This window comes from Taudactylus pleione, unplaced genomic scaffold, assembly GCF_031769625.1.
Source record: "Taudactylus pleione unplaced genomic scaffold, aTauple2 ptg000082l, whole genome shotgun sequence".
Lineage (NCBI taxonomy): Eukaryota > Metazoa > Chordata > Amphibia > Anura > Myobatrachidae > Taudactylus > Taudactylus pleione.
Window position 1 is genome coordinate 3,810,152 of NW_028284484.1, and position 25,170 is coordinate 3,835,321.

Genomic DNA, 25,170 nt, shown 5'->3' on the forward strand with positions numbered 1-25,170 from the left:
GCAGACTCTCTCCAGCCCACATGTGCAGCAGACCCCCATGGAGTCTCCTCCCCCAACACAATAATAATATGCTCCACATGCAGGCTCCTCCAGTCCCACATGTCCACCGGGACCCCCCCATATTAACAATATGATCCACAAGCAGTCTCCCTCCAGTCTCACATGTGCACCTGACCCACCCCCACCCCTAATGATATGGTCCACATTACACAATCACAGCAACAACAAAAATGACAGGCAAGGAAAGAACCTGTATTTATCTCACCGCCAGTCCGTAGTCTGCTGCGCTGCTCAAGGTGGTGCCCGCCTCGACGGATACTGTGCTTATTGTGCTTGTCAGAATTCTCTGACCAGGACAGGGGGGCCAGCCGCGGGGGAGACTTCACTGTACAGTATCTACGGTAACTCAGCGGGCCTGCTGCCCAGCACCAGCTCGATGTGCATGTGACAGACTCTCTCTGCACATCGCGCAGGTGTGGCCGCCGGCACTGCTGATGATGGTCCATGAGTCTCTTATAATAAGTGGGCGGAGCTTTCAGGAATCGGGGATGTGTGTACAGGGGGCGATTGCCCTGATAACCCCCCCCCCCCTGGATCTGCCACTGCCCCTGCAGCTACAATCTAACTATCCCCAGCTTACCTCGTTTGGGATGCCGGCCTTTGGAATTTCGGCGTGGGGCTAAAGATAGGCGTCAGCATTTCAACGCCTATCTTTAGTCCTGGGTCGGCCTTCCGCCATCGGGATTCCAATGGCCGGCATTCTGGGAGGCGGTAAATTAACCGCATCCCCTCTGAATAACCATAGGGTTACTTATAACTTCAATATTCAACTGATCTGCATCCTATGCTGCGTCTTTCTATGCAAGCGCTTGGATTTGCAAAGCCACCAGGGGACGTCTCAATACAAATCCGGGCACCAGTGACATTTGCATATTTTCGCACAGTCGCTGCGTACACAAACACAGTTATGACAGGATTTGCGTCCATCTCTGAATCAGGCCCTCCGTGCAGCACGTGGGGCTGAGTGATTTAGATGTGCAGTAATCCCCTCAGTGCTGTGAAGCAGAATTAGGTGGCTGCCAGCTAAAGTTCAAGTCCCTGGCTTGACATATAGTTTAATAGGAAAACCGCATTACTTATGGAAGTTTATGGCTCTGTGAATTAAAGCTCTTGTATTAGGCAGTTAAATTGTCCTGACTGTTCTCACAATGCTGATCTGTATTGTTTCATAAAGCGTCTGAATCCCTGGACTGCACTGATGTGTAAGAGTCAGTACTTGTAGGGAGAATATAGCGTCTAACCATCGCCACCAATCAGCACCTGGACAGCGCTCATGAGCATCAAGTTAAAATGAGAGCCAAATCAGCAGCCAATTTGTAGAGAGGACACTGAGCCAGCCAGGGAATAGCTGCTGCTTCCCCTCCTAAACACTAACTTTCAGCTGATGTCACTAGTCCAATTCAGGGGTATAATAGGAAGCTATACAGAAGGGCAGCGTCCAGCAATCAGGAGAACTTAATTTGCTTATTACCCTACGACTCAGAGTAATGCACAGTGGCAGGAGTTGCCTCCTCCCAACAGTGGACCTCATAGATAGAATGCAAGCAGGGTCCTCTGTGTTTGGAGTGTGTATAGTGTACCTATATCCACATCAGTTTCCACTCGGTGCTCCAGTTTCAGAAATAACATAAGTTAACTAAAATGTTCCCTGTGTGTGTTTTTATGCCTGAGGGACAGGAAATCAATTGTAATCTCCAGTGACTGGGGTGAATGAATAAATATTCTTGGTATAGCGCATAAATATTCTGTGTACGATGCTGCCCATAATAATGTCACTATGTGGTTTAATATGTATTTTTTTCTTCATTGTTTGGATTTAGCGTCTCTAAGAGAAGTTAAAAAAAAAAATGGGGCCAGTAATAACAGTACCTTTTACAAATGGATGTTAGGGATTACAATGCCAAGAAAAATTAGGTCTGAGGTCATCATATAGGAGCTGAGCCTAAGTCGCAAGCAAAGTGGCTGTACTTGCGGGAGACGCGGAAGCCTGATTTACTACTTTATGCAAACGCGAGTATCCATTCAACTAATGCGTGTGTACACTAGCGGAACCCGGTGCTACCCGCTGATTTTACATTGACTTCTGGTACAGTCATCACTAGTATCTGCACATGCACCAGCCCCATGATTGGTGCAATAGACCAATCAAGAACAGGCATCCCCGTACGTTCAACTTCAAATTACGCAGAGCTTTGAAACAGTACTTGCCCACGACACTACTACAAGTCAGGGTGGTAACGTGAGATGGCGTTGTCACCATCCAGTTCTCACCCCAAAGTGCCCTATTTCGCAGAAAGACAGATCCAGCCAAGCTCCACCTAAGATTAGGAAGATCATATGCAAAATGTGCGTAAATTCACATATGCAGAAGCACTTTATGCAAAAACTCGCCATTTGTGCCAACGCACAGAGATCCATGCGACTCCCAGTCCCATAGACAGCCTACATTCAAGACTAAATGAACAACAAAAATAAAGTTATTAGCCAAGTTCCTCACCTTCCACACAGCGGCATCCACTCTGCAAAACCCAGGCGTACATGTCCACGCGGGATTGAGACATGAGTTGATCACCCATCAAATACGTGTTGTGAGAAGATGCAATGAAGTAGTTGCTGAGTGGCAAGGTCATGTCTTGATTCACTTGATAGTGTTCTGGATTGAAGATATCTCCTGCTGGGCTGCGCATGTAGTTGGTGAAACCTATTAACAATGAATCACAACCATGTATTTGGTTCAATATCTGTCAACAACATGTTTTCAATTCCAAATGGATCCTCCCTATGATTTATGGATAAACTTTTCACAAATGACAACGTGATGAATTTTCTTTTTTGAAATGTATTCTCTGTGATAACTTTATAACCTTGCTGTAACGCCAGTCAATAACCTTGTCACGTCACTTTGTACATCAATGCAAGAGTTATTGTGCTGAAAAGTGATTATTCCTGTGGTTCCAAACAAGCAAACAATTTCACTTGTATTATCCTGTAATTGTATCATTGTCATGTACAATGGTCAGCTACTGAAGTGACTGTGCTGGAGCACACAAGTGCACCAGCACATACATTCCTATGTGACATGCGTGCTGTGACTGTAATCTGAAACAATACATTGTGCTGGACACTACATTGTGCTGGTGGACATGGGACTGTGAGACATGGGGCATTTATAGGATCAAAATGTATTGTGATGTGCCGTTTGCCTGAAATAAATATTCACAATACCAATGATAGACAATGTTACAATGGTATGTTGATATTTTATGCATTTTGGGTTAAACAAAAATATCTGTTTTAGGCTACAAGTAACCTGGCATTAACATCTTGTGCTCAAAGTGTATTGGGAACGCAAGTGCGTGCGTGTAGACAGGTACAAATAAAAAATCATTATACTAACTGAGACTGGCCTCTTCATATGCATCTAACTTGCATTGTGCGCAGTTTGTGTTTTAATGCTTTTTGTTCCATTTCAGTACATCAACGGTTGAAAATGTACATTCATCTTAATAGCGGGCAGTGAGAGGCGGGTGAGTAATTTTTACATACAGTATGAATGCCCACAGGCATTTGGCTTTAACAACATTTTTTGTTTTGTCAAAGAGTCTTAAAAAAAACAACAGAACATGTTTGTAATAAAGTAAATGGATATAAAATATAATAATGCATACATGAACGCAGTGCTGTTTATATGGGTTTATATATGCACTAAAAAAAAAAAGCGTATTGCAGGGTGTATGAAGCCTTTGTTATGTGCATTTGTTAGGGCCATTTGATGATTTATTCTAATATATACTAATTATAAGATTATGCATACTCCTGTATAAAAACCACAACCTACCCTCGGTTAAGGATATCTGGAAAAAAAAAAAGAGGTATTAATGTCCCCTATTACGCTGTAACCCATTAGTCATGCTAATGTTTTAGTTATCTGTCATACAACGTATTACAACAATGGACAGTCCTGTAATATGTATTATGACATACTGTATTTCCTGTTGTACATTATATAGAGATTCGCAGTTGCATTTAGGAACGGTGTGTACCTCCCATGAGAATATTAACCACCTCAAATTTGGTGACTTCATGTAATCCCACGATTTTACATTGGCTTCTACTATCCAAAGAATACTCCATGAACCGTGCAGATAGAAGTGTGTATACTGTAGGCTTTGGATTACAGAGTTTACCATTTTGAGGGCTACTGTGTCACACCTTTCACTGAAAAGTCATGTCTAAAGCCCGTGACAAGTATCATTGTGTGATATGGAAATAATGGAGCCACAGAATATTCATTAATGCTGGCTCCATATGTACATTATGCAGACCATATAACGTCTAACAGCGTAGATGCTTAACGCCCTTTGACATTATTGTTATGCCATGTTTGGGTTATAAAAGACATACTTATATGTGTAATGCTGGTTTGTTAAAGCTTGGGTTCTTCAGCCGAAGAACAAAACTAAAGCTGGCCACACACATAGCAATTTTTTACCAGATTTGGACGAATCCTGAGGACAAATCATGTAAAATATGCCCAAATCGTGAGTTTCTACTCACGATCACGATGCGCGTCCTCGTATCTTCAAATCTGCCGTGCTGTAGGGCAGATTTGCCAATCTGGGACACAATGCACTGGATGCACGATAGATCTTAAGTCAGATTGGACATTTTTGACTCCAAATTGTGACCACGACTGCCGGGGAGCTGTCTGGGGAGAGTTCAGGGGAAATTGTGCCTCAGGTCGGATCGTGAGCACATCGCTATGTGTGTGGGCGCCTTAACAGTATCCGACACCAACCGATCTCCAGAGCAATGTTTGGAAATCATGATATTGTATATATTTAACCTGTGGGTCTACAACAGTTATGGAATTATAAGTTCCATCAACCGGAGCCTGGCAGGGCATGTTGGTACTTATTCTACAATATCCGAAGAATCACAATATACGGATGGCCATAGAGGCAGAAATGATTATGTATTTTTGCCTTGACTTTGTATACAATTAGAAACATTTTAATTAAGATACACACATTGCATGATTAGGACACACAAGCTTCCAAGAACTTTAATATAACCACTTTGGATAAAGACTTTCCACAGTTCATGATCATACTGTATAACTGATCAAATCAGGCATCTATATCTGATGGTATTAATATGAGGTAATGCACATGCACTTTGGTTATCTTACAATTTGAATAAAAAGGATTGGATCTTAAAACTGGATTTTATATGCATGGTCAGCCTGTGTTATAAAACAAGTATTAAATGCAATACAAGATGATACTGATAATTTATTGAAGCACATTGCATCCTTGTACATACCATCAATCCCCAGAACGCCATCCTTTTTGTTTTCTGGGCAAGGTTCAAATTTAGCAACAATGTCCAGGCAATATTCTTTTGTTACATTCATCATCTGCAGTACAAATAAAGGAAGATATAGGAGATAAATCCGAGGCGGATAATCTGATTTCAGAAGCCTGTACCATCACCCTTTATCGGACACAGCAATCCAATTTCCTAACCTAATGCTGCAGGGTTGGTAATCGCCCAATAGGATTCCTAGCACTGTCACTGTCAATTTCAATAGCAGGGTGCAGTCATTACCCCTTATTGATAGCTGCTGATCAGGGGTGATGAAGTGCTAAACCTAATTTTGCTCTTGGAGGTCATATTGTTTGGAAGGTATTAAGCCTGCGATATAGCAGTGGGATTGTTGGAAAGGGTCTTGTACTGTGGGAGTAACAGATCCATGTATCTTATTTAGCTTGTAAAGGAAGGCAAAACTGTTCGACCTTTTAAACTACATTGAGAACTGAAAAAAATATATATACTATTAAATCATTGTTATAATAATATAACATTAAATCAAGTTTGCAGTGATAACAGCCAGTGTTAATTCTTTTTTTTTCTTGTAATCACTTAATTTTATTCCTGCCGTTATATACTGTATGCCTGAAACTTAAATCATTTAGTTCTCACAACATTTCACTAATTATCTGTGGTTAGGTCATACTTATTTGAAATGGTTAGGAATGTATATTGATTATGCAGAAAAAGACATGAAAATATATCTAGCTGACATACATGAAAAGCCTAAGACCGTTAATTTAGATATCACAGCATCTGCAAGCCTATTAAACACCAGCTATTTCCTCCCAGAACCTCGTTAAAATTCACTGATTGCATTTTATTGCCAGTATAAAGGGTGAAGTAAAGTAATAATTTCCTATTAAAAAGTTAAGGACAGTTGTAAGTCTAGAACATGATTATTGGAGTTAATGCACAACGCACCAGTCTGATGAAGAATTTTATTGTTATTTGATTGTCTTGTGTTTTCCAAAATGCAGATAAGAATTGAAATGCCGCGCTTTGCAGCGGACATTAGACCGTATAATGAATAATAGAAGCCCAACATCTGCACTTATGGTCAGTGTAATAAGCCTTCAGCCCTTAATTTCTGCTGTGTGTGTAATGTAAAAGAACATTGAAAGAAATAAACATCTCTATACTCAGAGCAAAAACCTCAGTGTAAAACCATAATTCACAATAATGTTAAAGAATGACGGAAACTGCAAATGATGTACTTGAACAAGTTTACTTTTTTGTTCCTCACATTATTTGACTTTTTTTGTACAAAACATAATGCATTCCCTTGGCCGGTCTTAGGAGCATATCTACCAAAAATACACGTTTTCAGAGGCTAACAGCAAATATTAAGGATCCCACCTATGTATGCAGGAGGGACCGCAGCAGATATTTCCATATCAGCCGTGGTCCCTCTATTTCCCAGAACAGACACAGCTCCCATAAGTTTCTATGGGGACTGCAAAGCTATCAGATTGAGTTTGGTCCTGGCAACTAACGCCATGGTGAATCTCAATTACTGATCCATCATGGTGTGCTTGCAAGACTCGGATTTAGACCTAATGGGGCCCTAAGCAAAATATCAGTTTGGGGCTCCACTCCCTCAACTGAATGCAACTTTAGACACACACACACTGTCTCCATCACCGCGCACACACACACACACACTGCTCCATAGCCTCACATACACACACACGGCCCCCATAGCTGCACACACACACGGCCCCCATAGCTGCACACACACGGCCCCTATAACCGCACACACACGGCCCCATTAGCCGCATACAGACATTGCCCCCATAGCCTCACAGACACAATCCCCCCATAGCCACACACACGGCCCCCATAGCCGCACACACACATGGCCCCCACAGCTGCACACACATGGCCCCCATAGCTGCACACACAAACGGCCCCCATAGCCACATACAGACACGGCCCCCATAGCCACATACAGACACGGCCCCCATAGCCACATACAGACATGGCCCCCATAGCCTCACACACATGGCCCCCATAGCCACACACACACATGGCCCCCATAGCTTCACACACACGCACACACGCACGCACACACACACACACACACACACACACACACACACTGCCCCCATAGCCACACACAAACACTACTGCAATACAGTAGCTGCACGCACACACACTCTGACAGGGACACCCCTAACTTACAGATACCACTTTCTGACACAGACCCCTTACTGACACTGATACACACACTTACTGACATAGACACAGTTACTGACACCCCTTACTGACACAGACATGCTTACCTACACAGGCACAACTGACACAAAACACTGACAGACACCTCTTACTGACACAGACACCGCTTACTGACACACCCACACTTACCTACTCAGACACCTCTTACTGACACAAACACTGTTACACACATTTATTGACAAATACATCACTTACTAACAGACACACTTACCTACACAGACACCTCTTACTGACACAAACACACTTACTGACAGACACCACTTACTGGCAGACTTCACCTAGTGACACAGGCACACTTAACCTACACAGACACCACTTACTGACATGGACACCCCTTATTGACAGATACCACTTACTGACACAGATACCACATACTGAAAGATTCCCGTTACTGACACTACTTATTAGCACATTATTCTACAGTACATACATACTGACAGACACCCTTTACTGACACAGATACCCCTTGCATACACACACAACTTACTGACCCAAACACATTTACTAACACAGATACCACTTACTCACACAGACACCATTTACTGACCAACAACCTTACTGAAACACACACACTTACTGACACAGACATTAATTTATTATGCACTAAACCAAAGAGTAGAGTTGGAATAAACTGCGCACACTAGCGGCAGCAGTTAAGGAATGCTAAAAAGAGGTCATCCACCTCCCGAGGGAAACAATCAAACAAAAATCAAGCAACCCTCTACCTGCGCACAGCTAATAGATAATGTATATTCTAATCAAAATAAAATATAGTTGTGATGAATCAACATATATATGTATCACAGTCACTTATTTCCAATTGGTTCCAGACAGCATCATAAATAGATGCGGAACACCCGTTCTGTCAGTCCTATAGTGTTCCAATCCTCAGAGTGGCGAGGTGAATCCTCAGGACAGGGGAAACAAGAAAATAAGGAAAAACCAACGGTGTGGTACTTCTTAAAATAGGCGTGAGGATTTAACAATTCTCTATTTCAGATATCTAGTATATCAGCCACATACCGTACTCACGTTAAAAACAGAGTATAAACCACCTAAAAAGGTTTCTTTATCTTCTATATCAAGCAATGAGAGCGTATAAATAATAATAGGTAGAAAGGTGGGCGTACCCCAACTCACAGTGAAGTAGGTTGTGATGGTCATAACAAGGTTTCTTTTACGTCGTCCCTTTAAATTTTCTCAATCCACATACTTTCTTATTCACCTCATTTGCATGAAGCATATGAAATATTGGTATTAGGAGCAGTATAGGTTTCAAAATAGATTTATTATACTAAAATCAAAGTGACAAGTACTATATACACAGGAGTAGATGAAACATGAACAGATCTGGACTGCCCTGCTAACAGAGAATGTGACTCCAAGTGTACATAGGTTCTCTAACACATCCACCAATTGGTTTCGTCCTCAGTCTTTATCAAGGTGTCATTGGTGGATGTGTTAGAGAACCTATGTACACTTGGAGTCACATTCTCTGTTAGCAGGGCAGTTCGGATCTGTTCATGTTTCAGGTGATTGTTATGTGCTTGTTTCCTTGTATGTCTAGGCTGCTTTCATAAGAGTGCAGAAAAGTTGTTTGCTATTCCTTTACATCTAGTGAATAAACAGGCCGCGATCTCAGGAAAATGTCTGCTTACATTTTGTGTCGGTAACAATCTGGATTTCTCAGTCGAGGCAAGTTTTCCATTTGTGACCTTTACAGAGAATCGGTAATGTAAGCTTCAAAGCTATTGGGCTTTCATGTAATTCTAGAATGTTACAAATAAAGCAATTCCTTAAATATTGAGGTGAATACAATTTCCAGCACTGCCTCAGTCGTGTGTTCGTGATAGGGATGTATAATTACCTTTTTCCAAAATCCCATTTTCTGAACCCCACTGAAAAATATTTTGATGAATAAACTAAACTATAATATGAAGCCTACTTTACGTATTAAAATTCACCAAGAACAACACTGACCCTGCATCTGTCATTTTAGCTGGTAGCTATAAAGCTGTGTCCTGTGGAACCTCATCTTGTCAATAACCTTTAGCATCTTGTCATTAAATAAAACCAGGATTTGCAGCAACTCTAGTTGGTATGCAAGACCATGTTATTCATTTTCAAGGTATCATGAATATCTAAATGCAAGCGCAATATCCTGCAATTATGTTGCCACCAATTTGTTTAGCTAAAAAAAAAAAAAAAGTTTCCAAACTGCTTCATTACCCAATATCATTATGCTGAGATTAGCGTGCTTCAATTACTTTGATTAGAGCTGCATTTCCTGTGGTAATCTCTGAAATCCCAAACCCAATCATCTACTGTGTCATCTATCTTGGTTTTCCTCCTTGCGTTTCAGCAGATTCCCCAAATGATAGAACTCTGTCCAACTGGATTCTAAACATTCAACAGTATTTTCATTGGCATTTTGATTTTCAATTTTTGCAATTTGTGTATGAAATCCAGCCTGTCCAACCACTTTTTCCACCCCCTCTTGTTTAAGCCCTACACTAGTCATAGTGAGTGAGTATCAACATAGATTCCTTCAGTATTTAAATTTTCTTTTTTATTTTATTGTAATGTCATAATTTAAATAGTGTAATAAAATTTTTAAATAAATTGGTAAATCTACTACAAGCAGAGTATAATTTCAATAACATCTGTCATTTGTATTATGAAAATAGATGCGGTTTCAATCTTAAAGAGGCATATGGAACACAGCTGGTCACTACGCCCCACCCCCAACGCCTCCGCCAGGGGATAATACAGTGTGCAGTTTTACACAATTTGTGCAGTTCTGAAATATAATATTGTGCAGTTGTAAACCCAAATTTTGTAGAGTTCTAAGATCACCTTTGTTACAACTACAGAGTTAATAATTCCCTCCAATCAGGGTTCAGAACAAACTCTTCCTCCTTTCCTATGTCAGAGCCAATAGAGACACCGCAGCAGGAATAATATCACCTACAGCACTATCATTATAGCTGCATCTTCAAACTGAGGGCCTGATTCAGCTCGCAAGTGGGTCAGTGGTGGCCCAGTGAGCGTGCGCGAGTCCCGGAGCGAGCGCCAAAAAGCACTCGCTCCGGCGCTCGCATCCAAAAGGGGCAGCTGTCAATGTTGATTGACAGCTGCCCCGTTTGGAAGGTGGGGAAGGGGGTGGCTGAGCAAACGGAGGCGTTCCTGCAGGAACGCCTCCGTTTGTGGGCGGCCCTACTGATATCACTAGTGATGTCAGTAGGTGGACTTCCTGGTCTAATAGTGCAGGAAGTCCACTGGGGCTTGCAGCAACGAGACTCTACCGCAAGGGTCTTGTCGCAAACCCGATAGTCGCGATGGTCTTGACCATCACGACCATCATCATGGCCGCTCGTATAAGCTGTGGGTGGTAACCCACAGCTATGCGAGCGGCCAAGAGGCCGCAACAAAAAAACAAAACACACGCCCTGATTCTGAGCGAGCGCTCGCTTCTTGCGAGCGGCTCTGAATCAGGTCCTGACTCCACTCCCAACTGATCCTTATGCTCTGCTGCTCACATGAACGGGTTTATGTAAAAAAATAAATAAATAAAAAATAAATAAAATAAACTTAAATGTGCAGCAAACCATTGGGCCCTAGACACCTGCCCAAGTGCACCGAGATGGGGTGTGGGGGGGGTTACGTTGTACCTGGGCCTGGACCTGTTGGAGGGGCCTGGCATGGGCCCAGGACAGTTGCTGATGGGGAAGACAAATGTCCCCGTTTGCAACAAATTATGTCATTTTGCGGCACGGCACATGGAATTCTTTAAAAAAAATTGGGGGGGGCTACTGGATTTAGCCACACCCTAATACCCAGGGCCCCATTGATCTCTGAACAGCCATGCACCCACCTACTTGGTAATCCCAACCCTGTGCAAAAATGCTCTAGCGTAGTATGCAGCTTACTGGGTAGGGGTGTTTGAGTGTGATCATGTGATCAGGGTTGTTTCCATTACCACATTATTATTTTTCCCACTTGAAAAATCATCTTGAAAAAGTTCTCAGAAGGAGAACGAAACGCGTTGATGCCCTCCACTTCAATGTACCCATTTCCTTATGTGGATGTTTTATAAAAGTTGCTACTACTGTATCTACATCACAAAGTTACTGCATCTGCCCAATTGATAGGTTGTTCCTGTATGTGTGAGGGAGTGCTCTGATATCAGGATTTCTCTACCTCCTACTGCTGTGACCAGTCCAGCTGAATAACCTCTACTTGATTTCTGAAGCATTGTGATCATTCCGGGAGCTGCTGCTGGTGCTGCAATCTACCATTCCAGTGTTACTACACAAAGATCATCAGATTGTGCACATTCCTGCCACTGCCACATACAGCTACAAGTCCCTAGACGTAGGGCTTAGCGGTGAGTTACGTCTACTATATATGGATGTTTCAAACTGGGGATACAAGTAATACTTTCGTTTAAAGGAACCATTGTGATGCTTATTGTATGCTGAAACCTCCATATTGGGTCGGCCTAATTAATCATTTTGTGGATCTAGCACCTTTCAAAACCTAAGACTTATAGCAATTAATACACAGACCTTTTTATGTTTTACCTGTAGTCCATTCATTAAAATGGTGAGAACAAGAGTTTGATAAAAGAGGTCTTTGTTATATGTATGTGTACAGTATTGTACCATCGGTGTACTAAATAAGGTTTTTCTCTTGAGAGAAGCCATTTGTGTGTTTGTGACAACAGGTATATTTAGGAGTATTTTACTGGATTTCAGTTACACCAGTGCAGTCACTCTAGCTTACTATATGTTTCTTTTTCAAGACTAAATTGCATTTAGTCTGTATTCACTTGCAGCAAATGTTACAATTGAAACAAATGAAAACAAATTTATATTTATATTCTTTTCTGTCCATAAGCCCTATATGTCTTTCTCCTCATCTGCTTGTGCCCCACACACCTCCTGCTTGTGCCTCAGATGCCCTCCAGCCACCATGGAAACAGTGATTGACAGCCTGGAAGGCAAGGAGTGTTGGAATGGTGTTCTGTCATGTTCCCAGTCCACTCCAGGCCCCTTTTGCTCCATCTATAATGCGGCTGTTCAGAACTACTCATTGGATACATGACTGGGCTGATTCAGAGTCACATGCTATGCCGATATGATTGCAGTTGGACGATGCTTTAGTTACTGCATATGCGTCCCGCTCGTTAGCGCACCAAGATGCAAAACGAATTTGGATGCAGGGAGTGTGGTTTTTAGTGGGCGTTCCTAGGAGGTAACAGGGCAGTGACTAGGCTGAAGCAGGCGTGTCGCTGACAGTGGCTGCGTCTAAAGATGCACAAACGCTCACACAGGAAACCAAACTCAGATGGAGAAATTGCACCTGCCATAGGGTTGGTGTAATATTCGATGGTGCATCTAAATACGCATTTAGATGGATTTCCACTGGAGCAAGACGCTGCAAGTGGGTGTCTTAGTTTTCATAGAATCGCCCGCGGCATTAAGTAGTAAATGCTACTGTGGCAAAAGCCGCGGCTGTGGCCAAAGACACATCAGTGGCTGCAGCAAAACATGCAGCAGCAGCCGCGTGAGAATCAGAATCATGCCCATTCAGTATACAGTACACTAAAATAATAATCACTAAGAATGACCAGGGTATGGTAACATGCCAATTTCATTGCACACTAAAAGACATAAAAACCTCAATAAACAAAACGTATAGGGGAGAACCTACACACTGATTATATTGATACACAAAAAGATATCTTAAGCTTTGATAACATTGGCAGCTATTAAGTTACAAATAGTTGAATAGTTCATTATGAAAAAAACCAAAAAAACACAAAATTACTATTTGGCTACACCGCTTTATTTTAGTTTTTAACAAAAACGGATACAAAGTTTTTCCTTTTTTTTGTGTTTTCTATCTCCACAATAATAAAAAAAAGTTTCTAGTCTACCTCAACATGAAATGTCAACTTCAATAAAATGAAAAGTGTTGTCTGTAACGAATTACATAGTAAAAGGAAAAAGGCAATTACAGCCCTTCAAAAAGTAGAACAGCCTCTGAGATGGAATACATATCACTTTGCCATGTAATAGATTTCAATTTCTTATATATTTATCAAAGCATATTCCCCACTGTTAGGTAAAAAATGGAGACCCAGTTTTCCAATGCTGGTGACTTAATCCTGAGTACTGTGATACTGAACACCCATTATTATTACTCCTGCTTGGAAAAATGGTTAGGAATCATCCTATTTATTTCCCCCTAAACAGATTTGGCAATAGAATACATTACCTTCACCTTTAGTATATTATCTTTAGGGCAGGCAACCTTTGCTTAGTAAATAACTGATGACTTACCTTTTGTTCAACTTCTAGGAATCTCTTCAAGTCATCTGCATCCAGGTGGTCCTTGTGGTTGCTGTAGGTCAGCATTAGCAGGTACAGATCCCTTCTTGTGGACATCATCTTATAAAATGCACAGAACTCATCAAATCCAAGAGTTCCTTGGTTGTCATCAGTATCTGCTTCCTAGGACAACGGAGACCAGGTTTAGTAATATACCATACAAGATAACTAATGCTGTAGATACGTTGCTAAATCAACGATAGTATAAATTCTAACTCATAAGGCATTGTGTGAACATACAAAAATCACCAAAAATGAACAAGAAAGATATAACAAAGGACACTTGAAAATGAAAATTAAAAGGTTTTAGAACAGGAGAACGGAGAGGAGCTCAGGATTCACACTGTAGTGCCCCTAGACAAAGAGTTGGCAATCGTGCCCCTAGACCAGTGATTCCCAACCTCAGTCCTCAAGGCACACTAACAGTCCTGGTTTTAGTGATATCCATGATTGTGCACAGATGGTTAAATCAAAATAACTGAGGTACTAATTAAGTCACTTGTGCTATAGTATGGCTATCCCTAAAACCTGGACTGTTAGTGTGCCTTGAGGAATCCCTGCCCTAGACAAAGGCAATCTGTAAAAATAAAAAAGACAAAAAGACTTTGAAGGTAACAGAATGGGGAAAGCGAGCTTTGTTGCTGCATCTCAGGGTGATCTATCATACTATTATAGATAGTTGTGCTGAATTGTAGTCCAAGGTGCTGGCTTGATTAAAATGACTCCAGATAAACTGATCTCACTGGGATAATTGGTTCTCCACCTGCGTTCATAAATAAGTATATAGTTCCAGTTCTAACCATAAAATGGACATAGCAAGTGAATAAAAGCACATCTGGGACATCCTTATCCAGGAGCTGCCAACGTGCACATGGTTTATGCCCCAAATTGTGGAGAATTATATAATTTTTAAAGGGTGAATGAACAATAATACAGCTGTTGCATGCACTCTTCTGTTGCTGTGATCACTTGTCTGCCACATTAGTTAAGCTAAAGTGAAATATCAGCCATAGGCATGCGATGTGTGTGTACAGGCTGGATTTCAGCAATACAGCCGCTAGATTTATACAAAGTTTTACCTTAAGAACTAATTGCTGCTTTAAATCTAGTGGCTATGGGGCTGATACAGAGATGGACGCAGATCACACAGCACAGCGGCTGGGCGATAATGTGCTAATGCCGCGGGGGCGTCTTGTGTACATAGACGCCTCCTGTCGGCTTCTGTGATCTGCTGCTGCATCCAAAGACGCAGCATCGAATCATCTGCATGAACATTGATCATCTGAGTAACCCTCGGGTTATTTAGGACAGTCTGGTAAATCACGCTGCTGAAGTCAGTGAAGCTGCGGCCAAGGAAACTGAGCCGACGCCCCTGTTTTCATTAATGCTGCCTGTCACCGTACAGTCGCCAGCCACAAATGCCAGCAGCATGCCAGTCATGCTGCAGCGTTTGGAGCACTGCAAGCAACATCGCAGCCCAGCTCTGCACATATGCAGTGCTGCTTCTGCGCATGTGCAGACCAAAACACATTGGAGATGTACGTAAGCATTGGGTTTTACGAACATCTCTGAAATTGGCCCTGTATTGCCTATATTGCACAGGTGTCCGCAAATTGTATCCTATTACATTTGGGGCATAGACCTCAAAACAGTGCCCCTAGTGGCTAAATTAAATCAGACCACGTTAAATAAAAAAAAATCTCTTATTCTATTCAGTGGGCCTTGTTATGTACAAAAGGCAAAATGGTGCAGTGCAAAATCCTCTTTGCTGGTTTCTGTGCACTTATAGTTCCACCAACGAGCATTTGAAGAACTAAGTGATGGAGTTTGTACCTGCACGGAGAGCACTTGAGCAGACAAAGTATGTGCACCTAATTATTCAGAAAGAGGCCAAACTCAGCAGAATGTTAGAGGGAAAATAATATTTCTTATAAAAGGCGTGGCTGTAAAGTGGTTAGAGGTTGGCTTAATGTGGGCAGCACAGACGGTGTAATGGTTAGCATTACTGCCTCACAGCACTGAGGTTATGGCTTCAATTCCCACCACTGCCCTAACTGTGTGGAGTTTGTATATTCTCCCTGTGCTTGCGTGGGTTTCCTCCAGGTACTCCAGGTTTCATCCCACACTCCAAAAATATACTGGTAGATTAATTGGCTCCCAACTAAAAAAAATAATTAACCCTAGTGTGTAAGTTTGTGAGCATGTGGTAGGGAACATAGATTGTAAGCTCCACTGGGGCAGGGGCTGATGTGAATGGCCAAATATTCTTTGTAAAGTGCTGCGGAATATGTGTGCGCTATATAAATAACTGGTAATAAATAAATAATAATGGATCGGTTTACAGATTTCACAGTGCACCACTTAAGATGTTTCTACAACTCTGCCACTAGGTGACAGACAGTGTAGTATTGTGTACAAACTACAAAGAAAACTCCACACACAGTATGTTTACAATAATAATCTTCAGATAACATCTAATGCTGGCCATACACTCTGCAATTATCGGGACGATCCGCCCGATATCGGCGGATCGCCGCGATAATTGCAGCGTGTATGCGGGCGACCGAGGGTTAAATATTGCTCGGTCGGGCATGCTGGATTGTCCAGCATGCCCGTCCGATGCGATATTTACCCGGGAAACTGTCGGCCGCATCGGGCAGTGTATGCCCAGCGCGGCCGACAGACAGACATTTCCTGTGTTCCTTCCTACGGAAGGAACAGGGAAATGTCTCCTCCCCCGGGGGCGGAGCGCGGATGTCGGGCTATACACTGTGAGATTTCTCTCACAGTGTATGCCGCGGACATCTGCGGCTGGCAGCCAGCCAGATAAAATGTCTGTCGGTCTGACAGACATTTTATCTGGCAGTGTATGCCCAGCATAAGCAATTAACAATTCTAGAAAGCAAGCTAGTTGAGCTCAGTCAGTAACAACAAGTGCAATAGAATTTTATTTACAATGGATTAAGAGCCATTCAATACACAAAACTAACAATAATACACTCAGAGGCATATTCAATTCCAGGCTAAAAGTCCCGTACTTTTCGCATGCTGGACTTTTCGCCTATACCGCTGATGTTCAATGTGAAAAAGTATTGCGTGCGTGCCCGCTTTTCCCCGTAATCAATTAGAAATCGTCGAAAATGGGACCCAGCGACACTCTAACCTGCGAAAAGTACTGTCGGATTTGGGGAAATCAGCCTGACACCCCCCAAATGATGCACTGACATTGGAGATCACTCTAGATACCCCAGAATAGCCCTGCAGTAGGTATTTGTGGTAGTTAAATGCTCTCAATAGCTGTTATTTCGCGTATTTGCATAAGTGGTGAAGAATAACATTTAGCAGATTTTTTGGCTCAAAATAAGTGGTCCCAGCTAATTTAGGGAACTTGGAAATGGGTGCAAGCAGATTTTTAAAATACTTAAGTGTAGTTTTAAAAATCTTTAAAAGTCCACCTCCCGCAAGCACTTGCAAACTTAAAAACACCTGGGGCATACTTGGGGATCCCCCTGGAATCTATTTAGCTAGCTTTAAGTGTGTCCCCCAACTTTGGACTTTTTCGCCCCCAAAATGAAAGTACTTTTTTGGGGTGATCTAAAGATTTTTTTTTTTTTTTTTTTGACGCGGTTTACCTTTGGGGGACTGTCCCAAGAGTACAGTGGGGTTCCCGCAGCTTTGCACCCCAAAACCACAATTCTTCACTTTTTTTCGACACCTATTCATAGGCTAAACTTTTTCGCGGGTCCCATTGCATTGATTTTCTGCACCGTCGAAAAGTCTTCTTTAATTGAATACGGAGGAAACTTATCGCAAGGCGAAGTGACGTCACTCGCGATACTTTTCGCACCTATTTAAATACGGCCCTTTGAATATATAAAGATAAGAAGGAGGGAGACAATAGAAAGACAAAGAGCCGTATTGTAAATAGTAGCGAGAGATAGAGATTCTACCCTCTCACACGTGTTTGCGTGTGCTACACACAATTATATAATAAGACGAGCAGGGGTCCATATTTATAAGTAGTATGGTAATACACTGAAAGAGTATGGAGCACCAATTTGCAAACTGTTCCTAACAACGCTGACATTGCTAAGGTGCTGGCTGTCAGATTTTTATTTAGTTAGAGAAATGGTGCCAAGTCCTGAATGTGCGAGCCAAATTATCCAGTGTACAGCACGCTCCATGAGATAAAATGACAATGCTGGCACTGATGATGTCTAGATAGGTTTGGACACTAAGCAGGCACGTGTACTCAACATTGGGTGTTCACTATAATTGGACACACTTAATTTCTCAAGTACAGATTTCTGGGTTAAATTAAGCATGGAAACATATTCTGGAAGACTGCACATTGATATAGAGCCAAAACTGACTGATGATGTTAAAATATTAGAAGCAGCGCTGAATTGTAACATAACATACTTTCATTGTAATATGAAATATCAGGATATTTTAATAAGTTCTTGGATATAGTTTCTTTTACAAACAAGCATTTATACATGCGTTCATGGGATGGCAAATCATACAGTAATTGTCACACACAGTAAGTGAGGATTGCCAAAGATTATTACTGTCTCCTGCATAGAGCATCTTCAGTGTAATATAGTTAGTGCTGTGAGGAGCGGTTAGGAATGTAGGAATGTTACAAAATCCTGTAATTACTGGGAGCGACATCCAATTTTTTTTTTATATATTCCTTTAAGAGTCATTAATTTCCCATTTTTTTAAAACTAGGATTACATCTATCAGATTATAAATGTACAGACCAGCCTATTTGTGTGACATTACTAAAATGGCTGGAAGTAGGAGAAAAAGGGTCTTGCCAATCCAAACTGTGAGAGAATGATAAGAATCTACAAATACGACCTGCAGATTATGTTATAGCTCCATTGCTGTGCTGTAACTCATCTACCAATTGCAAGGACCAAAATAATAGCCTTTTCCCCAATCTTCCATTAAACTGGAGGTAAATAAATTAGATTTTTTTTTCACATTGCTGGCAGGATTAAAATGTTACTGTTGGTGGTATATAATTTTTAGATACCATATATTTTGTACTGATGCAAAAGGGAATACGGCCTTAATAACTTAAGCCACTGTTGTAGAGGTTAAAGGTCAGACTAAAACATCTAATTTCTGGATGACTACCATGAGGTTACATTTAGCAAGAGATGTAGTTCCAAGAAAATAATCATAAATAAAATCAATAAAAAATAACTGGTCATTCGGAGTGACCTTAACCACTTAACTAGCTAGCACTTTTTCCAAATACCAACAATTTGGGGGAAACATTTGTAAACATTCTATAAACCATTAGAGTGTGTGTGTTTATATATATATATATATATAGTTTATATATATATATATTATATATATATATATATATATATATTATATATATATATATATTTATAAATATATACACACCAGTCAGGTGCATAAATATTGGGACATTGACAAAATTTTCATATTTTGGTCTCTATTCACCACCACAATGGCTTTGAAATGAAACAAACAAGATGTGCTTTAACTGCAGACTTTCAGATTTAATTTGAGGGTAATTACATCCAAATCAGGTGAACAGTGTAGGAATTACAACGGTTTCTATATGTGCCTCCCACTTTTTAAGGGGCCAAAAGTAATGGGACAAACTAAACAATCCTAAATCTACAGCCTGAAATCCGGAACACATAGACATCACCAGATGCTGGGTTTCATCCCTGGTGATGCTCTGCCAGGCCTCTACTGCAAATGTCTTCAGTTCCTGCTTGTTCTTGGGACATTTTCCCTTCAGTTTTGTCTTCATCAAGTGAAATGCATGCTCAATCCAATTCAGGTCAGGGGACTGACTTGGCCATTGCATAACATTCCACTTTTTAGCCTTAAAAAACTCTTTGGTTGCTTTTGCAGTATGCTTCGGGTCATTGTCCATCTGCACTGTGAAGCGCCGTCCAATGAGTTCTGAAGCATTTGACTGAATATGAGCATATAATATTGCCCAAAACACTTCAGAATTCATTCTGCTGCTTTTGTCAGCAGTCACATCATCAATAAATACAAGGGAACCAGTTCCATTGGCAGCCATACATGCCCACGCCATGACACTACCACCACCATGCTTCACTGATGAGGTGGTATGTTTTGGATCATGAGCAGTTCCTTTCCTTCTGCATACTCTTCTCTTCCCATCACTCTGGTACAAGTTGATCTTTGTCTCATCTGTCCATAGGATGTTGTTCCAGAACTGTAGTGGATTTTTTAGATGTTGTTTGGCAAACTCTAATCTGGTCTTCCTGTTTTTGAGGCTCACCAATGGTTTACATCTTGTGGTGAACCCTCTATATTCACTCTTGTGAAATCTTCTCTTGATTGTTGACTTAGACACATAAATACCTACCTCCTGGAGAGTGTTCTTGATTTGGCCAACTGTTGTGAAGGGGTTTTTCTTCACCAGGGAAATAATTCTTCTGTCATCCACCACAGTTGTTTTCCGTGGTCATCCAATTCTTTTGGTGTTGCTGAGCTCTCCGGTGCGTTCTTTCTTTTTAAGAATGTTCCAAACAGTTGATTTGGCCACACCTAATGTTTTTGCCATCTCTCCGATGGATTTGTTTTGATTTTTCAGCCTAATGATGGCTTGCTTCACTGATAGTGACAGTTCTTTGGATCTCATATTGAGAGTCGACAGCAACTGATTCCAAATGCAAATGTCACACCTAGAATCAACTCCAGACCTTTTACCTGCTTAATTGATAATGAAATAACGAGGGAATAGCCCATACCTGTCCATGAAAAAGCTTTTGAGTTGATAGTCCCATTACTTTTGGCCCCTTAAAAAGTGGGAGGCACATATAGAAACCGTTGTAATTCCTACACCATTCACCTGACTTAGATGTAATTACCCTCAAATTAAATCTGAAAGTCTGCAGTTAAAGCACATCTTGTTTGTTTCATTTCAAAGCCATTGTGGTGGTGAATAGAGGCCAAAATATGAAAATTCTGTCAATGTCCCAATATTTATGCACCTGACTGTATTCTGTATATTAGATATACAAGAACAGAAACCAGCAGCTGGTGTTAGGCAATCCTGAGGATCACCCATCTCTGCTGCTAAGGCAAAGGGAGGATAAGAGGAGTGCCAATCACAGTCTGAGTCAGCGTGGCCATGGGAAGTGCGGGTAACCAAAGCTGCACTGAGCCTCATGAGGCCAGACCACTGGAAGACTGAGTACAGCTGCAGCTAGACAATACTGTGAAGCTTGCCCTTTTCTGTGGCCGGGGAGGAAGGAGGGGACTGGGGGAGGGGGGAGGCGGGAAAGCGGAGGGGCCAGCACTGTGCCTGCTGAAGATTAGCTTCCAGCAAAGACATAGATATTATTTGTCCAGAAATATGAATATTTATTTGTAAACAAATGTAATATACAATTTTTCTACACAACCTTAACCTTAGGTGTCTTGATTTTAACAGTTACACGTAAAAATTTGGTAAAAGAAGGGTTTTAAACTAAGGGGGAGGGAGGGGCATCATGTTGGGAGTACCAAGGAATATAGGTTTTCCAGCATTACATTACATCAACCACAGTCACGTAGACCTTTGATCACGTAGTGCAAACAGCCAAATACTTTCAGTGGTTATAGGGACAGGATTTAAAAGCACCATTACAAGTGCAAATGGAAAATTCACTGTGAGTAATTGGGAATCGGTATGAAATACCGACAGCCGCATGGCCGGCGGTTCGATTCCCGGCAGCGCCTGGCCGACAGATGAGCAGAGCCTGGCAACGGAAGCCCGACATCGCTGGAAATCCCAATCGTTGTTAAGGTAAGTATAAACTAACCTAACCCCCTAACCCTATCCCTCCTTAGTGGTACCTAACCCTAACCTCCCCTCTAAGTGCCTAACCCTAACCCCCCCTTCCCCGCTGCCTAAACCTAAGTCCCCCGGGGGGGTGCCTAACCCTAAGTCCCCCCCGGTGGTGCCTAACCCTAACCCTCCCTCCCCCTAGCCTAACCCTAACCCTCCCAGGGGGGTGCCTAACCCTAAGTCCCCCCCGGGTGCACTAAACCTAACCCTCCCCCCCATGGCTGTCCGTTCGCGGCGCCCGGCATCCCTTCGATCGGGATGCCGGGCGCATTGGGGCAGTGGAGAGTGCCGGGCAGTAAGTTGTGGGACGTGGTGCATTGGGGCAGGTAGACGTGCCGGGCGGTAGCTGTTTCTTGACGGGTGTTGCACCCGCAACAAACAGCCTGGGGAGAACACTGTGCCAGTCACCAAATGATTTTAACCTCATAATATAATTAAGGAGTAGATAAAGCATGTTTATGTGCAGGGCTAGATTAAACCCCACATGGGCCTAAGGGTGAATATGATCAAGGCCCAATTGTGAAAAGGTGAGGGGCTGTGACCAATGCTGTGTGGGCATGGCCAGTGTCATGTGGGCATGTACAACCCTCACCATCAGTCCCATTGTCTCCCTAAATAAGCAAAAGTAGGAAAATGCCATCATTTTCTAAAGGAAAATAGAAATACAGTTTAAATTTTAATTTGTGGCTGACTGTGTAGCCAGCAGGGTGGCTGGACATCATCATTCTATCAACATGATGGGCCTATTCTTATGTGGAGGCCTGGGGCTGTAGTCCCATCCGCTCCATTGTTAATCTGACTCTGTTTATGGATAATTTCATGTTGAGAAGGGGTACATTTTTACATGTTTTTGGAGTCAAATCTCAATCATTGGTGAAACTGGGGGGTGGTCCGGGGGTGCACCGGACCACCCATTAGCCCTGTTCCGCCATATTTAATGAAGGCAGCGGTAACTATTTGATCCTGGCTGCCTACTGCAGCCGGGCATGTTGTAATAGTGCCGGCAGCATTTCAAACATGGCGCCGGCTGCGAGCCAAGCACAGCTCATAAAATGGCAGCCAATCAGCAGCATCCGCTCCTGATTCCCTGAAGCTTTGCAAGCTGTGGTTGGCTCAAGGCTGGCACCATGTTGAAATGCCGCCTGCGCTATTACACAGTGCCTGACTTGCTACCACTGCCAGTGCACCAGCTGCCTGCAACCAGCAGCGCAGAAGGTACAGACTTTACAGACAGTACATGGATTATTACCTTGCCGCTGCTCCCTGTGCACCCCCCCTATCCAGCCAGCTTTCCATGCCCTGACCCAATAAAGGTTCCTGTCTGCAGCCAACAGCACTTACAGTACATGGATTATTATCCTTCCCCCTGTGCACCCCTCTTTCCAGCCAGCCTTCCCTGCCGCGTGCCACTCCCCCATCATGTCTAGCCACCCCTGTGCCCCCAATAGGTCCAGCCCTCACTATCCTGCACTACCCCTTAGTCTAGCTCTCCCTTCCCTGTGCCCTCCATTAAGCTCAAGCCTTTCCAGGACAATGCCCCTTAGGTCGATCCCTCCCAGACCTGTGCCCCCATTAAGGTCCAGTCGTCGCTGCCCTGTGCCCTCCCAGGTCCAGCCTTCCCTGCCTTCTGCCACTCCCCCACCATGTCTAGTCACCCCTGTGCCCCCAAATAGGTCCAGCCCTCCCTGTCCTGCACGACCCCTTAGTCTAGCCCTCCCTTTCATGTGCCCCTCATCAAGATACAGCCTTCCCAGCCCTGTGCCCCCCCAGGTCCAGCCCTCCCTGACCCACCCCTCCCATTAAGGTCCAGCCTTCCTTGCTCTGTGCCACCACACCCACAATGTCTAACTATCCCTGTGCCCCCCATTAGGTCCCTTGGTTCAGCCCTCCCTGGCCTGCATCCCCCAGGTCCTGTCTTTGAGGTCCTATGACACTACAGTTGCAGCCCTCCCTGCCCTCCTGTATCCAGACATCACTGGTCTCAAACATATTTCCCCCACCACCCACCTTTCCCCTGTGCTCTTCAAAAACCACTTTTCTTCTTGCCCTGTACCTCATCCCGCCACCCCCTTTTATCTTCAACTTCTCGTTTCTTCATTCCTTACCATCCTCCTCCTCTTCTGCTGAAGACGATGGAGTCCAACTGGCTGACGATTAGAAGCGGCGTAGAGAAACCTAGGCATGGCTAGTAAGCACAATCTTCTGACTTAAATATTTTTTTCCCCTCTAACACTGCTATTGCTGGTGAAAACCCTGATGGCAGTAAAATTTGCCAGTTTTCACCAATGAGGGCTTCACAAGTGTTATGGTGGATCTGGCTTTTTGTATGTATTTTAAGTGGATAATTTAATGTATTTTGTGTGAATCTGGCTATTTCAATGTATTTAATTTGGATCTGGCTTTATATATATTTTTATTTGTATAAATTCGGCTGCACATACTGCCTCACAACACTGAGATTATGGGTTTGATTCCCACTACGACCCTAACTGTACGGAGTTCGTATATTCTCCCTGTGCTTGCAGGGCTTTCCTCCAGGTGGTCCCAGTTTCCTACCACACTCCAAAAATACGCTGGTAGGTTAATTATCTCCCAGCAAAAACTAACCGTAGTGTGTGTGCGCGTGTACATGTGGTTGGGAATTTAAATGGTAAGCTCCACCGGGGCAGGGACTGATGTGAATGGCCAAATATTGTCTGTAAAGCACTGTGGAAAATGAAAAGGGGGTGTTTACCAAAACCCCGCCTTCTGTTTGAGTGACCATGCCCCTTTTAGTGGAAGACGCACAAAAGTTCCCTTTTCGCTAGCAGTCACCATGCTAGAATGAAGATACATAATATGCTAAAACTGGGACCACCCATTACCAGATCTCTAGTTTAGCCTATGGTCTCAACCTATATTTTTATGGGATTCTTTTACACTTTATGTGGAAATGTCTAAGCATAATTAGACCAACATAATAAAACACATTCACATCTATGATAGTTGCACATGAAATAAAGACTTTCCTTATATCCCTCCCAAAAGAATCGTGTTCTTGCACTCAGAGTGCTGGGTTCTGTACTTCAGCCAATGGGATCATCTATAATTCAGCAGCTCATTGACATGAGCATGTATTTGCATAATGATGTTTTAATTTGGCACAATTTTTCAACCTAAAATGGTGAGTCACTTATCCATAGGTACTTGTTTTTTTTTTATTGAAAATAACAAGAGCTGAAAGCATTTTAAATGGACCCA

The 25,170-nt window shown here is 42.6% G+C and overlaps 1 protein-coding gene across 4 annotated transcripts in view; it reads right to left on the bottom strand.

The window, feature by feature from the left end:
- The window catches only part of LOC148532178 (1-phosphatidylinositol 4,5-bisphosphate phosphodiesterase eta-2-like), a 190,826-nt gene that overhangs the window by 160,429 nt on the left and 5,227 nt on the right, over positions 1-25,170 (bottom strand). For 2 of the 4 annotated variants that reach the window (XM_088468197.1, XM_088468196.1), the window contains exons 2-4: positions 14,019-14,189; positions 5,386-5,479; positions 2,558-2,761 (exon numbers count right to left, since the gene is read on the bottom strand). In XM_088468197.1, coding sequence (XP_088324323.1) covers positions 2,558-2,761; positions 5,386-5,479; positions 14,019-14,189 — 469 coding nt within the window. Of the gene's footprint in view, positions 1-2,557; positions 2,762-5,385; positions 5,480-8,801; positions 8,882-14,018; positions 14,190-25,170 lie in introns of those variants that run through there. The other 2 variants (XM_088468194.1, XM_088468195.1) reach the window with 2 other exon arrangements.